The 18,835-nt window shown below is 41.5% G+C and overlaps 1 protein-coding gene across 2 annotated transcripts; it reads left to right on the forward strand.

Annotated features, from left to right (window-relative positions):
* The first annotated feature begins 1,655 nt into the window (after positions 1-1,655).
* si:ch211-106k21.5 (leucine-rich repeat transmembrane protein FLRT3) lies at positions 1,656-18,120 on the forward strand. 2 transcript variants are annotated; one of them, XM_041208364.1, is made up of 3 exons: positions 1,666-1,903; positions 4,275-4,330; positions 13,979-18,120. In XM_041208364.1, the coding sequence occupies exon 3, from the start codon at positions 14,062-14,064 to the stop codon at positions 15,217-15,219; it is 1,158 nt and encodes a 385-aa protein (XP_041064298.1). In that variant the 5' UTR covers positions 1,666-1,903; positions 4,275-4,330; positions 13,979-14,061; the 3' UTR covers positions 15,220-18,120. The 2 variants fall into 2 exon arrangements, with proteins under 2 accessions (XP_041064297.1, XP_041064298.1); XM_041208363.1 differs by lacking the exon at positions 4,275-4,330 and having other exon boundaries at positions 1,656-1,903.
* The last annotated feature ends 715 nt before the right edge of the window (positions 18,121-18,835 follow it).

The raw sequence follows: 18,835 nt of genomic DNA on the forward strand, positions 1-18,835 counted from the left end.
CACCTGAGAGAACCATTTACAATAGCAGCCAAATTGAGGATCGGGAGGGGAAGTTGAGGAATATGCTGGAATCTATCATTAACAACAGAGTGACTGAACACTTTGACAAGTACGAACTGATCAAAGAGAGTCAACATGGAAGGGCAGGTCATGTCTGTCTATTTGAACTTTTTATGGAGATCACTAAAATAGTGCAGAGTAGAAAGTCAATTGATGTTGCTTATATGGAATTCCAGAAGGCATTTGATATGGTTTTGATAAAGAGATTCTTAATTAAAATAAAAATGTATGGAATTGTGACATGGATTGGCAATTGATTGGCAGGTAGGATACAGAGAGTAGGGATAAAGGAAGTGCACTCTGATTGGTGGGATGTAACAAATTGCATTCCCCAATGGCTTGGAATAAAGACATGGAGAGTTATATTTTGAGGTTTGCATATGTCACAAGTAAGGTGGCACTGTAAGTGATATAGCTCGGAGCAGGAAGTTTCAAAATGGCAAAGACATGTGAAATGAATGGGCCGAACCATGTCAGATGGAGTTCAATGTGGAGAAATGTGAGATCATCTACTTTGGATGGGATAATGGCAAATTAGAATATTTTTAAAATGGCAAAAGACTAGGAACTGTGGTGAAGCCAAGGAATGAGTTTGTTCCTGTGTAAAAACCACTAAACGTTGGTGGGCAAGTGTGAAAAATAATCTAAAGGGCGGATGGGAACCTGGCCTTTATCTCAAAGGGTTTGGAATTCAAAATTCAGGAAGTGATGCTTCAGTTGTACAGGGCCTTGGTCAGACCCAATTCGGATGCTGCATCCAGGTAGGAGTGCGGCTCATCAAAAATATATATATTAGCCTTAGAGGGGCTACGGCACAAATTCATCAGAATGAAAGTGGGGCTTAAAGGGCTAACTCATGAGGACAGGGTGATACCAGGGTTTAAGGTGTTAAATTATGAGGGCAAGTAGTTTAAACATGGCTTGTAATCCCTTGAATTTAGAAGGTTGAGGGCAATGTAATTGAGGTGTAAAAAAATAAAGGGATTTGATAGGATAGATACAGAAAAACTTTTCTCTGGTGGGGAAACCCAAAACAAAGGCACCTTAGGAAAGCGAGAGCTCAGCCACTTAGGAGTTGAAGCAATTTTTATCACAAAGGGTAGTGGAAATCTGAAACACTCACTCCTAAGAGGCTGGAGATACTGGGTCAAGTGAATGTTTTAGAACGGATAAGGGTGGATATTTGTTAGGTAAGGGTTTCAAAGGAAAGAAATGGCGGTAAAATGAAGTTGAGATATGGATCAGCCATGATTGAACTGACGGAACAGATTTGAGGGACAGAATGGCCTACTCCTGTACCTATCGTGTCTGCAATTCATTGCAGCAGTTCTTAATTAGGAGAGGATCCGAGGCATATGCTGTAACTGATTTTAGCGGGGGGGGGGGGGGGGGGGGGGGGTGGGGGTGGTGGTGGAATGCGTTTAGAAATGTCCCTTCATTCAAACCCAACATAAATACATGATCCAAGATCCTCTGGTGTTCCGTGTCCTTTGAATATCCCGAGGTTTGACTGTAGGTGTCTCCCTGGAGCAGTTACTGGGTTGGTGGGGAGGAGGGGAGTTAAAGGCTATGTTCCTATGTTTGTTCCATTTCTTACCTGCTCACTTTCAAGGGACTTGCACAGAGGAGAGCAACTGAATTGAACCCTCCGTTATCCTTCAACCACCGTGATCAGCCCATCCACATCAATTGATCAGGAAATACATCGTAATATATATTTAAATCAGGATGTGAAGCCGCAAGTCTGTAGACCAAGAATTACTCACACATATTAATTAGCGAGACCGCTTCTGTCTAAACTTGTTTGCAGTAGGAATGGGAGAGTCCGGCAGAGACACTAAAGGTAAGTGATGACCTTGAATTTAGAAACTAAATCTTTCCTTAAATCGATCGTATTGTTTTTTTTAAATTACGAAAATTAATTACCTGGGGTCGAAATTATTCAAACAAAGTAATGATATTAAGATATTAAGGGACGGACAGCAAAATAATTTTATAGATTACAGGTTCGCACACTCTTGTGGGATGAACTTTTGACGCCCTAACTTTTCTATGATATAAACAGAAATGATTAGTGTAAACCATCCCACTGTGGAATTAGATATTTCTTGCATCACTTCGGTGAAGTTTGCCGAGCCTTTATATCTGGGGATGGGGGTGCTTGGGGCCGTAACTGAGACGTGACCAGATTGTCTGGGAGGATTGCGGGAAAGTCCAGTGTAGTAAGGAATTCGTGGGATCGTTTGACCTTTCTGAATAAATTTGTCATCAAAACAAATACTGTTACTATTTTACTTCTGGGAGAAACTGAGGAGAGTCACTTTCCAGCTAGTTTCTCAATCTGAATCAAGACAAATTAAGATTCGGATTAAGATTAGCCTTAAAAATCTTATTTTACAACCAAGTCTTCGAAATTTACTCTATTGAAGAATTGATGTTTTTCTCTCGTGTCAACTTGGCTACTCTCCGTCTCTTCAGCTGCCTCATCAAATTAAATAATCTTGCAATGAATAGTAATGAATCTACCATCGGTCATGCCGGAAAATCTACAAGATACCAGTTTTCTGCTCTTATTATCAGACTCTTGGGCGGCGAGAAGATGGTTTCACTCGGTGGCATTGGCCGTTGGTTGTTTCGTTTTGGATTTTAAGGAAAAATGTTATTTAGTTGAGATCGGCATGTTGGAGGACTGGCAGTGGGAAGACTAGAAGTTAACACCAGTAATGGAAGTGTTTACCCCGTAGTCCAGGAAACGGCTTGTCATTTGCCGTCCTTTCTGTCAACAGTTTGAATTCTCCGCCCACTTTGGCCCTATTGGAATGGTAATATATTCAAGGGGCTGCGAACCGTGTAAAAGCTCGATTTACCGAGAATGAAACTGTAGCAAAGGATAGTCAGGAATACTGAATTAATCTGGACTGAATAGGCAACTCCGCACTTAGTGGTTCCCGGACTGTATTTCCTTATCCTTTGTGGTTTAAAACTAAGTGGGAGATAACCTGAGGGGAGGTGGGGGGGAACAGGCTGGGCAGAGGTTGTTTTTCTTCACTTTTCCTAATGTCGCTGTCATAGCCAGAGGAGTGGTGTGTATTGACAATATTAACCACTCCCAGGATGCCTCAGACCAGTCCTTTCACAGCAGAAAACAAGGAACAAGTCGGACTGAGAAATGCCAGTCAGCTTGGTGTTAACCTACATGAGTGATTCTATGAAAGATTGACACGCATTGCTACATAGCGCCTTTCACGACCTCAGGACATCCCAACGCCCTCTACAAATGAAGCTTTTTGAAGTATTGTCACTGTTGTAATGAAGGTCTTGCCATTGAAGTTGCTACAAGTTAATTATTTTCATTGCAGCTTCACGGTAAATATGCGCGAACTGTGTTGGAAGAGGTTGACGCTGCTGCAGGTATAACTACACTGTTATCCCGTGGCACATTCAACAGATTTAGGTTGTTCCCAGAACCCTACAGAACAGACAAGCAATTGCCCCTTTAAATTTGTCCCCAAGCATAGGTGAGAATTAACTACCCCATCTGTGTGTGGGACTGTAAAAAGAAACACTTTCACTTTTGAAATCCCTTTGGAACATATAAAGCCCTTTCAATACTAGCCAATGTTTGCACTATATGCATTGACAGGTGGTGACTTGTGCTTTTTGTGTGGTTACATGCAAATCATGGCGACAAAACAAGAGTTGTGGCTGAAAAGTAGAGATCAGCTCACAAGGAGCAAGTCAGCACTGGCCAACAAATATGACCTTTACAGCACAATGACAGTTGCTTATTCAGACTTTTCACTAATAACTTGTCTCCTCAATACTGTACCAACTTTGTCTGTCTGAGACTTGTCTGGGATCTCACATTTAAATCCACTTAAATCATGCTGAAAGCTGAAATTCCTGACAAATGAACACATTGACAATGTTCCCCCTTGTAGCCCAAACACCACTTCAAAAAATTCATCAGTGTTTCAAAATGCAATCACCCGTCTCTGGGACGGGCTGCTTGGCATGTGTGTGAGGTGCTCAGAACTATAGATCAGGAAATGCATTGCAACTGCAAAGCAATTGAAAGAAAAACTACAATCCCTGTAATTTTCCATGGAGAACATGTACATAGTGTCAAATATAAAGGTATTGAATGTACACAGTCATATCATTAAGCATGCTAATTTGTTGTCTATTGATATAACATACCATTGACTACATAGGAACATGACAAAACAGCTCTAATTCCAATGCTGCCAGACCTGCTGAGATTTTCCAGGTAATTCTGTTTTTGTTTCTAATTTCACCACATTGTGTTTCAGTATAAGTAACAACCTTGTTGTGTACATACACTTTCACCTCTGAGTCATGGAGTTTATGGATTGAAGCCCCACCCTAGACACTTGAGTACATAATGTACACTGATACTCCAGTGTATAAATGAGGGAGTGAAATTAAACTGTGGCCCTATTGTCCCTCATAGGTGAAGGTAAACATTCCCATGGCACTATTTGATGAACAGCAGGAGAGTTCTCTTGGTGACCTGACTAATATTTATCACTCAACCATTGCCAACAAAAACATGTTGATTTCTCAGTCAACATCACTAAAATAGGTTATCTGGTAATTTATTACTGCTCGTGGGTCAGTATGCACAAACGGGCTGCTGCATATTTCCTACAGAAACGCCAAGTGGATGATCCATCTTGGCATTCTCCTGAGGTCCCCAGCATCACAGATGCCTGTCTTCAGCCAATACAATTCACTGTACGTGATATCAAGAAATGGTTGAGTATGCTGGATTCAACAAAGGCTATGGGCCCTGACAACACAACATCCCGGCTTTAGTGCTGAAGATTTGTTCTTCAGAACTTTCCGCGCCCCTAGCTAAGCTGTTCCAGTACAGCTACAACACTGATATTTACTCAACAAAGTGAAAAATTGCCCAAGTCTGTCTTGTTCACAAAAAGGACAAATCAAATCTAGCCATTGCCACCCCATCATCCTACTCTCAATCAGCAGCAAAGTGATGGTAGGGGTTGTCAGCAGTGTTATCAAGCATTGCTCACCGATTCTCAATTTGGGTTCTGCCAGGACTCCAGAACTCATTATAACTTTGGTCCAAACATGGACAAAAAAGCTGAATTCCAGAAATGAGGTGTGAGTGATTGTCCTTGACATCAGGCAGCATTTGGCCTAGGGTAGCATCAAGGTACCCTAGTAAAATCAAAGTCAATGGGAATCAGGAGAAAACACTGCACTGGCTGAAGTTATACCTAGCACAAAATGAAGATGATTCTGGTTGATGGGGGCCAATCATTCTCAGCCCCAGACATCGCTGCAGGTGTTTTTCAGGGTAGTGTCCTCGGCCCAAACATCTTCAACTGCTTCATCAATGACTTTTCCTCCATCATAAGGTCAGAATTGTGGATGTTTGCTGATGATTGTAGCTTTCAGCTTCATTCATAACTCCTCAGACAATGAAACATGCCTGCATTCAGCAAGACTTGAATGACATTCAGGCCTGAACTGTTAAGTGGCAAGTAACATTAGTGTCATAGAGGCGAAGCAATGACCATCTCCATGAGAGAGGCTAACCACCTCCCCATGAAGTACAATGGCACTATCATCATCAACTCCCCCACTATCAACATCCTGGAGTTACCATTGACCAGAAACCTAACTGGACCAACCACGTAAATACTATGGCTACATGAGCAGGTCAGAGGCTGGGAATCCTGTGGAGAGTAACTCACCTATTGACCATCTGACAAACCTGTCTGTCTGTTCTGAAAGCCTGTCCACCATCTACGAGGCACAAGACAGGAGTGTGATGGAATACTCTCTACTTACCAAGATGAGTGCAATTTCAGCAAAACTCAAGAGACTTGACACCATCCAGGTAAAAACAACCCAGTTGAATTGCACTCCATCCACCACCTTAAACATTCACTCCTTACACCTTTGACGGACAGTAACAGTAGTGTGTACCAACTACAACATACATTGCAGCATCTCGCCAAGTCTCCTTTGACATCACCATCTATACCCATCATTTCTACCATTTAGAAGAACAAGGGCAGCAGACACTTGAGAAGGCTACCACTTCAAAATTCCCTTCTATGAGTTACGCACCATCCTGACTTGGAAGTATATCACCATTCCTTCATCATTGCTGGTTCAAAACTCTGAAATTCTCTAGCTAACGACACTGTGGGTGTACCTGCACCACATGGATTGCAGCGGTTCAAGAAGGTGGTTCACCACCACCTTCTCAAGGGCAATTAGAGTTAGGCAATAAATGCTGGCCTTGCCAGCAATGAATGAGTGTAGCTCCGCCAACATTGAAGAAGCTGGACACTATCCAGGACAAAGCAGCCTACCTGATTGGCAACCCATCCACCACTTTCAACTTTCACTCTCGCTCCACCACTGATGCACAGTGGCAGCAACGTATACTATCTAAAAGATGCACTGCAGCAACTCACCAAGGCTTCTTTGACTGCATCTTTCAAATCCACAACCTCTATCATCCAGAGGGACAAGGATGTGGAAACACAAGCTCCCCTCCAAGCCACACACCATCCTGGCTTGGAACTATATTGCTGTTCCTTCACAGTCACTGGGTCAAAATCCTGGAACTCTGTCCCTAACAGCACTGTGGGTGTACCTACACCACATGGATTGCAGAGGTTCAAGAATCTCAAGGGCAACTAGGGATGGGCAATAAATGCTGGCCTAGCCAGTGATGCCCACGTCCCATGAAAGAATTAAAGAAAATACCCCCATCATTGAATGAATGAAAATAAATTATAATAGCCTGAGGTCCTTTGTGGGCTGTGGCTAATTACTAATTATACTTGAGAAGTACTTAATTGGCTGTAAATTGGTTTGGATTGCTTGAGTTTGTGCAAGTTCTGTTTTTACAGAACACTATGCAGATGGTCTGTGTTACATTCATTTTCTCTGTGAATCTCTTATAAAATGTTAGTGTTTCAGTTGTAAGCGACAGTTTGATTGATAGCCCTGGTAGAATATGGGTCTGCATGATAAGCAATGAAAGGTCTGAGGGCTTTGTATGGGCCAGCAGTAAATGTCTAGCAGGTTGTCAGGTAATATTTGGTGGTGTGTGTTTGGGCCATCAATTTAAACATGGCACTGTTGGGCAACCTTAGCTTGGTGGCTTTCTTAAGATCTGCCATATCTGTTGCATTTGTTCTCAGAACCTGAGCTACTGTATTTCTCCCACCTTTTGCCTGGCATGCTGCACTGTGCTTGTTTGGACTGGATACCCTATTGTGCCAAACTTGGCAACTCTCCATGTACTCACCTTATGTAACAGTATCTCCACTTTGTTGTCCATCATTCACTGTGAATCAGTTTACAACATTTTGTTTCCTGTAATTTTTGTTCCATCCAGATACTTGGTTCCATCTAAATATTTTTGCCATGCACTTCGTTTTGTGCCAAGACACATTTTTTGCATACAATTATTTTTGACATCTGACATTTGGTCACTTACCTTTAAATAGCATCAGCATTTTACGCTGTTGCAGCAACACACAAATTCAACCTTCCCCTACAAAGGGGAGGCGGGGGGGGAACCATTTAGTAGTTGGAAAGTTTAGAGCCAAGAGCATATATTATTTCAATGAGAGGAACCCAGAGATTTGTACGTGGATGGCTGTGAGGCACACAAGCAAAGCCCAAGGTTCTCCATTCCTGCCCACTTCAGAAAGCTCACTGCATCCGCTGTTGCTTCTGGAGGGATGGACTAGGAAGAAAAAAACCCAGACTGAGCCACTCCTAAGCGTGTTATAGACATAGGCCGGGGTTTTCTGTGCCTGCCAGTGTCAGATGTGTTCTGGTCACCACTTTACAGGAAGTCCATAATAGCTCTGGAGAGAGTGCAGAGAAGGCAGGTATTTTGACATTTTTTTGAATTTCTTGACGATAAAAAGTAACATTGCTCCAAAATACGGGAAATTTCTCTGAGTCCCTCTGCAACACTAAATTGTTTCTTTTGGTTATGTTGCAATACAGTCTGGCATCAATGTTATGTCCATTATATTAAAGGGTGTTTGATATGATCAATATGAGGCTTCCTGCTACTAATTACATATATGGCTGTGTGCAGTTAAGATATGACATTAGTTAGAGTGGCAAGGGCGAAAATGGCACCGCTGGTACAACATAACCAAAAGAAACAATTTAGTGTTGCAGAGGGACTTTATTTCATTTTTGACACTTGCTTTAGGATTCAGTCCAGGCTATTTGAATTGATGTTTCTTTTCACCCATGATTGTATAAATTAATCAGATTAATCTATCTATCAAATATACGCAGTTCAAAATTGCCCACAATCTACATTATCCAGTACTGGATCATTCAAAGGAGTCATAGGATAGCTGGTGTGGGAAGTGGAAATATTGCACCGATGCAGCAGGAGATACTTTTTCTGAAGTTGGTGTTAAGGCACGTTGTTCATACAGCAGAAAAGTTTTTTTTAAAAATCTCTGCCTGTAGTTTTTTTTTATTTCGGAGCTTATAGCACTTGTTGCTACTCATAGGGCAGGATTTTCCGTGCCTGCTGGCATCAGGCGTGTTCGGTGGTGTGAGCGGACAATAAGATGCAATTGGTTTCACAATGGGGTGAAACTAGTTTGCGATCATTCGCGTTTCCTGCCGTTGAACGTTGGGAAACTCATTGTAATACATCAGCACATTATTGTAAAGTCAGCCTGTCGGACTCATTTCCCAACCACCCCCCCCACCCATGCCACTGGATTGTTCACCCATGTTGGCGGGAAAACATGCCGATGTGTTTCACAACAGCACATAAACGGCACGCACCTGGCAGGCTGCACTTTGCTTGGGACTTCGAGGTTTGTTTGCCTACCTTGCTTCGATCAGCACTTGCAGTCATCAGTGCCAGGCTTCACAGACAGCAGCACATCACTTTTAGGGGGCGCTTATGGCAGGTCTCTAACTACCAGATGATCAATGTATGGGTGGCTTTTCAATGGCTGCAGGGCTAGGTCTTGCTTGGGGAAGGGGGAGAAGTGGCCTCAGGCAAGGGAAGAGGTTGCAGGATGAGAGCTATACTCAGGAAGGAGGGTATTTCAGGGTGTGTGTAGGAGCATATGTTGATCTGTGCAAGTGGCTTCAAGATGGTGAGGGCTAAGGAGGCAGTCTGCAGAGTAGATAAGGCCAGATGGACATGTGAGGGTATGTGTGTGAGAATGGGTGGTGATGTCCCTTGAGCTGACAGTGTGTGAGATGCCAGTGAATGTACGATGGACTTGAGTGTGTGAGTTTAGAGTGATGAGATGGTTGCCATATTCTGGCTGCATGGATGAGATCATTCTCTATCTGCATTGGATGGCCAACCTCTTCTGTGCAGCATTGGCACTGACCACTGCTGCTACTGCCTGCTGCACTGGATGGTGATGCTGCTGCCTGTTCTGTGGCCAGAGTGGGGGTAGAGGGCATCACAGTGGGCCTCCACGGCATCCAAATGGAATTCCAGTAACACGTCATTAAACCTGGGGGCTGCAGTCTTTTCACCTTTTGTGGACATCTTCCCTACAGCAGTTGTGGGCTGGAAGCACTGCAATGTGTGTGTGCTGGACTTTAAATATGACGCCCAGCGTGTTGATGTGGTGAGGTGATGGCATGGTGGGCGAATGAGAGCTCGACCGCCATCAAAATGGCGTGTTTCCTGGGAATCCATAAGTAATGCAGCGGGTTCTGGATGATATGGGGTGAAAACCTGCCATCATGGCCAGCGGGCAAAACGTTTTTACCCGCCTGCTACCGCACAGTGCAAATCTGGGACAATTCTGCCTAAAGGCCAGCAGAAACAGGTGATCTAGCTGTCCTCTCAGCTATTGTATAGGAGATGAGACCAAGAGACCTAGAAATGGCTAAAAGAATAAAAAAGTAGAAAAGTAAAATTTTTTCTCGGGTCCAAAGGCAATTAAAGGTGCAGTGCTGTATCACTTATACTCCTCTTTATGTAAGCCTAGTAAAGTCTTCTCTGTAACACTTTAAAGAGTAACAGAACTGTTTTTACTTATAGGTCACTAAAATAATTAAATATTATTAGCTCCAATTTCACAGGAATTTTTTCTTTAGTGTCTTTTTCTTTATTGAGTTGTTCAAACTGTTTGTAATAATTTATTACAGGAAATATGCACGTCAATGCGTCTCTAGACCTCAGGAAAGGGTGTGGGTACAAATGGAATTCCTAGTGGGAGTTGGGTTAAGATAAGGAAGGTTTTACTCAATGTGCTATTATTACCAGGCCCTTATCATACTGTTATTAAGTTAGACTCACACAAAGGATTTGACATACTCAAACAATATTATTTGTGTTTTTTTTTAAATAAAGCATTTTTTCTAGTTTCAGTAAAGTTGCAAAACAATACATTTTATACAAATTGAATCAATGTATGCAGACTGGACCAGACCTACTGGTAACATCATTCTGTTTTCCTCCCTTCACCCACCCACCATCGCTCCCCACCAAAAAAACCCAACCAGTCAAATTTATATAGAGGCTAACTCTTTATATAGAGGTTTACTCTGTTTTACCCCCCAAAAAAGCACTAACTGGCAAATAGATAAACATAAGAACATAAGAACTAGGAGCAGGAGTGGGCAATTCAGCCCCTTGAGTCTGCCCCGCCATTTAATACAATCATGGCTGATCTCATTTTGTCCTCAACTTCAATTTCCCGCCCTCGCCCCATAATCTTTCAACCCGTTACTAATTAAAAATCTGTCTGTCTCCTCCTTAAATTTATTCAGCGTCCCAGCATCCACTGCACTCTGAGATAGTGAATTCCACAGATTCATGACCCTTTGAGAAGAGTAATTCCTCCTCATCTCTGATTTAAATCTATCACCCCTTAGCCTAAACCTATGGCTTCTCATTCTAGAATGTCCCACATCTACTTTGTCTATCCCCTTTAACATCTTATATACCTCAATTAGATCTCCTCTCATCCTTCTAAACTCTAGCGAGTATAGGCCTAAACTGCTCAATCTCTCCTCATAAGGCAAGCCCAGCATCTCTGGAATCAATCTAGTGAACGTCCTCTGAACCGCCTCCAATGCAGTCTCATCTTTCCTCAAGTAAGGGGACCAAACCTGTGCACAGTACTCCAGGTGCGGTCTCACCAATGCCTTGTACAGTTACAAGAACACTTCCCTATTTTTATGCTCTATTGCTTTAGCAATAAATGCCAAAATTCCATTTGCCTTTCTTATTACCTGCTGTACCTGCATACTAGCTTTCAGCGATTCATGCACAAGGACACCCAGGTCCCTCTGCACTGAAGCATTCTGAAGTTTCTCTCCATTTAAATAATAAGTTGCCTTTTTATTCTTCTGACCAAAATCGATAACCTCATACTAATCCATGTTAAACTCCATCTGCCAAATTTTGGCCCATTCATCTAACCTGTTCATATCCATTTGTAAATTTCTTATTTCTTCATTGCAACTTACTTTCCCACCTATTGTGGTGAATAATCAAGGTGGGGAAATACCATGCAGCAGTTAATTTTTTCCAGTTCATATTATCTTGTTGGCTAAATCATGAGTTTAAATATAGGAAGGCTATTTTGGCTTTTCTGCTGCCACTAGATAATTTCTTTCATTGGTTTACTAAGACCATCAGCACCAAGGATTCCCAGTAAAACTGAAATTATTGGGACGTTAAAGGAAGAACACTCCATTTACTGGAGTCATTCCTAATTGTGGGTGTTGAAAGGCAATCATCACATGTCCAGGACAGGGCTGCAGGGGTTCCTTAAGGAAGCAACCTCAGCCCAGCCACCTTCACCTGCTTTATCAGTGACTCCCCTCCTCTTATAATGTTGGGAGTGGAGCTGTGCACTGACAGAGTTCAGCTCCATTCACAACTTTTCTAATAATGAAACAGCCCATGCCAGCTTACAAGATGATGTGGAAAGCATCTGGGCTTAGGCTGACAAGTGGCAGGTAATATTGATGTTGTTTAATTGCCAGATAAGGATCATCTCAAAAGCCCAGCCATCTCCCTTTGACTTCCAATGACACCTTCATTGCAGCATCCTCCACGATCAACATACAGGGGTCACCATTGACCAGAAGCTGAATTAGATCACCCTGGGAAGTAGTGGGCTCCCTGAAACCTGAGGCTTGGGAAGAACCAAGCAGGTTGGGACCTGGAGCAAAGAGGCAACAGGGCAGAGAAGTAAAGCATAGGTGTCCAAGGACTAAGGCACAGCAAAGGTTGGTGAGTGTAGCACTGGCATTTGAATGAACTCTCATAACCAGTTACATCAAAGCTGTGGCTTATATCGATGAACATCAGGCACATACACACAATTGTTTTTATGATATAAATAGATTGTGGCAGCATAATGTCCTTTTCAAGGGACTTACCATGGATTTTTGGTGCTGTGTGACAGAGTTGAACTGTGTTGAAGGATCAGCCAGACATTGTAAAGCAACAGGAAACAAAGGACAATGTTTTGATTATTTTTAAAATAAGTTACTATAATCAAAAAAATTATTGTAATGATAGGAAGTGCAGGCATGAACAAGGACAGTTTAAACATTGAATGTTGCAGGTGTATGCCCCATGAAAGAGTACCATAACTAAAATGATTCATTTCTATCCTCTACAGTCTACTAATAATTCAGTCGATCTATGTGTGAAAAAAATGAATTTTCCAATAATTTGAATTAATAAATTTTGAAATAAAAACAATATACTGTAGCATTGGTATTTTTGTATTACTGTGTTGCTCTGCAAGGAATAATGGGAAAAGAAAAGAAAGACTTCCATTTATATGGCGCCTTATCATTTAAGCCAAAACTTCCTCAACCATCTTCCCAAACACATGACCTCTACCACCTAAAAGGACAAGGGCAGCAGATGCATGGAAACACCAGCAACTGCAAGTTCCCCTCTGAATCACACATTATCCTGATGTGGAACAATATCGCACCATTTCTTTATTCTCACTGGGGCAAAATCCTGGAACTCCTTCCCTAACAGCACAGCGGCTATAACTACACCGCATGGACTGCAGTGGTTCAAGAACTGTTCAAGGGCACTTAGAGATGGGCAATCATACATACCATGAATGAATTTTTAAAAATCTTTCGAAGGCATCCCAAAGCACATCAAACACTATGAATTACAAGGAAGACAGTGGAATGTTGCTCACAGTTTAGAACAATCTAAGCTACTATGATGTTGGCATAGTAAGAGGAGAGATAGTGATAGAAATATGTTTGCCATACCTTCTAATAGTAAGATTGATTGCAGGTAGTTTTGAAGCTGTGATCTTGTATGCTTTTATATTAAAATTATACTTTTGTAATTGCCTTTTCCCTTATTATTGTCCCAGTGTCATGTAGCATTTCCCTGCTGAGAAGGTGTAATTCTGGAAGAGGGGTGTTTTTTTTTTTAGGGGAGTGGATGATGGGAGTGGGGTGAGGTGGGGAGAGTGAAACAGTAAAAACAGTGTGGGAAACTTAGCCACACCTTTCCCACTCCAAACTGGCTGACTGATATTTCAAATTGCAGGTGGCAAGGACATTTGCTCAAACCCAGTGGGGTTCTCTTTAAATAATGGAACTCCAAAGATATCACTGAGGCCTGTTCTGCTATTTGAACCTGAGGCCTGAACAGGGGAGCTGTGGTGGCTTCTCCACCAGGCCAACTCTACTGGGAATGAGGTTCATTCTGACTGTAAGATAAGTTCTTTAGTATTTTTAGGCTTCAATAAAGACTTTATTAACTTATCAACTGGATTTAACCCAGCAATTGAAGCAATCAACAGGCAGCATGTCACTTGCACTCTTGGCTCTTTTTTCCAGCATGATACTTCTGTCATTTGACCATGTGTTGATCTGTTTTTCTTAGGTCCAAGATCCTGGAAATTGCTTCGGCAATGGATTCTATTACTAACATTTGTTTGGGCTCCAGGAGCTGCAAACGGAGTCTGCATGTGCGATGGTAATCTTGATTTCAGGACTTTTAAGTTTCGCCAGGTGAGAGAAGAATGTTGCTTAAATTTCACTGGTTCTTCTATTGGTGCCCTTCAATGGAATGTCTTCACAAACCTGTCAGGAATCAAAGTCCTGGACCTCTCAAATTGCAACATATCTGACATCTATGACGTGGATGAAAACCCAAGCTCTCTGGAGGTCCTATACCTGGACCACAATCAATTAGAACAATTACCTTCTAACTTCCTCACAAATGTGCCCAGCTTAAAGATCCTTCATCTGGAGGAAAACCACCTTCAACAGTTACCAGAGAACATTTTAGAAGCTTCAGACCAGATTCAGGAGCTGTACCTGGACTCCAACAATTTAAATTCTATACCTCCTAGTGTCTTTAAACCAAGCCTTGAGAAATTGTCTCTTTTCAATAATACCTTGGAGTGTACATGTGCCTTGTATGATGGTTTGGCAAAATACATGTCAGCAAATGTAAGCATCAGTAGATCAGAAAATGTAATTATTTGCTACACATCAAAGCACCCACAAGGTCTGAATATCATGGACATTCATCGCTCAGATATCTGTAGGTCCCATGGTCTCACAGCTCTCTTCATTTGCTTGCCATTGATTGCAACACTTGCTCTGGTGTTGTGTTGGTACTGCTGGAGAAATAGAAGATCTAATTTTAAAGTTATTAGACAAGACAATCAAATTTGCACCATCGAGAAGCCTGGCTTTTCAAATGTGGGGGACCATCACTATATAACTTGCAGGACTCCAGAAACAACTCTCATCCCCACAGGATATGAAAACAGCATCCTCGCCAGAAACCAGCTCATGTTACGTCCCTCGACAGCCTTGTTAGGGAGTAACCGTGACTTGTATGAAGAAGTGGAGATAAAGCTCGGTGGTTCTGTTGATTCAGTCACATGCGTTGACAAGATCTATCTTAATATGTCCAATAATAAAGTGGAAGAAGAAGATGCTGTTGAGGAAGTCCATACTGAGCCTGAATTGGTGAGTGTCACAGAGGAGCTACAAGAGGCAGATCGTCAAAGGCTCTATATGAATAAATCCGCAAACTACTACAATCTAGTTCCTGGTATTGAATTAGATGATTCCGACCATGGTGAATATGAAAACATTGACTTGTCCTAGAGGCCCTGGATCATTTTTATTGGAGACTTCACAAAAGCTAGATCGAAACATTTGACAATATGGAAAAGTGCCTTGGGCTGATGAAGATGGACAGAAGACTTTTTTTTTAGCACATTTATGTGAAGAATAAAAATAGAATAATTGGTGCAGGAGAGGTACATTATTGAATTTAAATACAGACTTACTTTTGGAGTATTACTACTGGCATTATCACCATCAGTCAATGTATGGGATGTCAAAGTAACATTCTCATCTCAGTCCAACATGTTCAATTTTAGAGTTGCTCTCCCATCAGCAGTTTCTGTCAATGAGAAGCAAACCTCCAGTAGGTAAATGTAGAACCAATTCAGAGGAGTCATAGAGGAGATAAAGGATCCAAAATGGTGCCATTAATATCATTTGCTGTCATTCTCTTGATAATTTTGAATGATTCCCAAGTACAATCCAGTATTAAAAAATACATCAACTGGAATTGTGGCAGACACCAATAGGAATTTGAATTTATTTTACCCTAACCCAGCTGGCAGGAACTGAGTGAGTTTGCGTTCGATGCCCACTTTATAGTTTATCTGATTGAAATTAACAGGGCGCATGGTGTACTTCTACCTGGAACCCAGCCCTAATCCATTAAGCAAGTTCGGATAAAATTAAGGCTCACAATTTTTATCAGGCTTCTATATCAAGCTTTTACCAGTTCAATATTAAGTTCAAACAATCAGTACAAAGAAAAGGTGGCATTCTAATGATATCATTATTTCTCATCTCTCTCAAACCAATCTTGCTTGTAATACTGGACTGACAGGTGCAACTCCCTGCTTGGCAGGTTCGACAAGATTTTTGGGATGAAACTCCTGCCTGCCCTTGGGTAAATGTTCAGTATGTTTCATGAATATATGTTGTAGTGACAAAGCTTTAAGTACTTCAACCAAGTAGTCATACTAAAGTCATAGCGGACAGGATAGTGTTTGAAACAGCAAGAAAATTGGTCCATGAGGCCTTCTTGCACTTCTCCCTATCCCTGTCGAGCTGATTACCAGGCATCCCTCCTCCATCCACAATAGGTAAATGGTAACAAGGAAGTGGGGCCACTCACCAGCTTTTCATCCAGGCCACTGCCACCCCCAGGGATCCTATGACAGGTTGGTAGTAGTTCCTGAAGTGGTGATGGAAGATCAATTCAGAAGGACAGGACCCAGCTGTTGGTCACTCCTCAGGTCCCAAAGCCTTACCTTAGGCTTTGGCTCAGCCTGAGGTCTAACATTCAATTGCCCTTTAATCTTCAGGGCCCCGTATCCCCTTTCAGATGGGCTCCACTTCTTTTGGCACTGCAGCGTGGTTTCACAAGGCTAATGCAACTTTAAGGTTGATGCATAGACGCACACCCATACAGCTTACTGGGAACATTGGTTGAGAGCCTACCCTATCAAATGAATGAGGGATTCCACCAGGAGTTCCTGCCCCTACACAATGAATGACACCAAACCAAGATGTCATGCTGATGTCATGGCACCAAGTGAAATTTTCTCCTCAACCCTCCTGAGGTGGGAAAAGTAAAATCCAGGCTTGAAGGTCAACAAAATATTTAACTATGGAGTCAACATAACTGAGCCTAACCCTGCTTTCTTCTAATGCCCATATACTTTCCTGTGGGATTGTTCCAATAGCCATGATGAGTGAAACCTTTCTAGTTTTTTACTCTTTCTAGATTGGGGTAACAACAAAGGCTTATTGTAGCTCTTCTATTCCTTCCTGCTGGGATCAGTACTGATAAGGATTTGAAATGTTTGCCTCTATTGCATAGCAACACCACCACTTGATGCAGTTACACAGTGATCTATTGGGCCCATTGGAATGTATTTTAAATATACTAAAATTGGTGGTAAATTGACATCATTCAAACACAACATTTGCACTCTAGAATGGTGTTTGTGGGAAGGTGGGCAAATTATTACCTCCTTCAAGCCAGAAAGCCCATCAAGAGTTGGATTATGATCTAGAAGCACTGGATTCATTATTCACCTGTAGCTCTATTATTTTTGAAGGATGTGTCATTTGATGCTTTCATAAACTAATAATGTTTTATGCTTTTCAAGCAAGCTTTTAATAATGAAACTATAGCAAGCATTAATAATGTGTTACTGTATTTGTGTAGTAAAACACAATACATAAATTGGGCTTTCCTGTCTATTTTATGAATTTGGAAGGATTGCTTAATAAATCAGAGCAACTGATCGTAATCAAGTGCCCAGTCACAACGTTGTAAAACTAAGAGCTTATGGCTTCTTTGCCACAATAACTTTATGGAGAGAAAATATGGTAACTTATTGTTGACTTAAAGACTTTCAGTCTAATCTAAGCAGAAACCTGAGTACCAACACTGGGCTCATTTCAGAATTATACAGAAGTTAGGGAGAATAAATGTAAATCACTGTACTTTCAATTTGGTCCGGACACTTCCATGTTTTGTTTTTCACAATGAAGAAAAGTAACCATGAGCTTGAACAGAGGAGCACAATTTTGTGGGTGAGCGTTAGAGTCTTCCTGTTTTTTGATGTGCTGTCTGAGAGGAGCTGCTCATTGTATCAATTCTGCCATGCAATGATGTGACTGATTACTTTGATGTGTTGTACCAGGACTACATAGTTGCCCAAAATGAAGAAAACAGGGTCTATTATTAGGACTTTTTAAAAAAAAGCTGTGCCTTCTAATGTTAATTTAATGGTAGATTAGATTAATATATGTAATCTGTGGTCTTGATTAGCCATTTTGTTCCTTATTCATAAAATCATTGTTTTACACTTGTCATAAAACTGTTACATTTGCGATATTGCTTCTGTAGCAACAAATGATTATGTGTTTTTCATATCCGCTTTCAGTATTACAAGGGTTTTTAAAAATGGACTTTCATATTATAAACTCGTCTATGCATTGCTGCCTGATATTGTCAACTGGAAGTTAATCTGACATTATTGGGGAAATGATGCTTTTACCCTTAAAGCCTAGGCTTTTGCTTTTAACACTGCTGAAATATTCCAATTTTAAAACTTAATCTTTGCTCATGATAACTTTGTCAAGACTAGCTTAATTTGTGAACAAGTGTGTCATTCACTAATGTAAGGGAAAAAGAGGTAAATACAAAGGGATTTTTTATTCACTTGTGGGATGTAGGCATCACTGAAAAGGCCAGCATTTGTTGCCCATCCCTAATTGCCCTTGAGGACAATTATTAAGAGTCAGCCACATTGTTGTGGCTTGGAGTTGCGTGTAGGCCAGGCCAGGCGAGCCAGATGGGTTTTTACAACAATTGATGTTGTAAAACATCAGTTTTACGTTGATGAAGTTACTGAGACTAACTTTATATTCCAGATTTTTTCAAACATTGAATTTAAATTCCACCGGCTGCCATGGTGGGATTTGAATCTGTGTCTCGAGGGCATTACGAGGCCAGTGAAATTACTACTATGCCACCATCAATTAACATGGCATTAACACAGAGTTCACCTTACTTATCTGGTATGCGGCTTCTTGAAGAACTTTTGAGATGTGGACTTTTGAGACTGCAGTCATGTTGGCTAATTTGAACTCAGCAGGAACAGAAATAGAGGCTTTAGAATGC

This window comes from Carcharodon carcharias, chromosome 16, assembly GCF_017639515.1.
Source record: "Carcharodon carcharias isolate sCarCar2 chromosome 16, sCarCar2.pri, whole genome shotgun sequence".
In the NCBI taxonomy this organism is placed as follows: Eukaryota; Metazoa; Chordata; class Chondrichthyes; order Lamniformes; family Lamnidae; genus Carcharodon; species Carcharodon carcharias.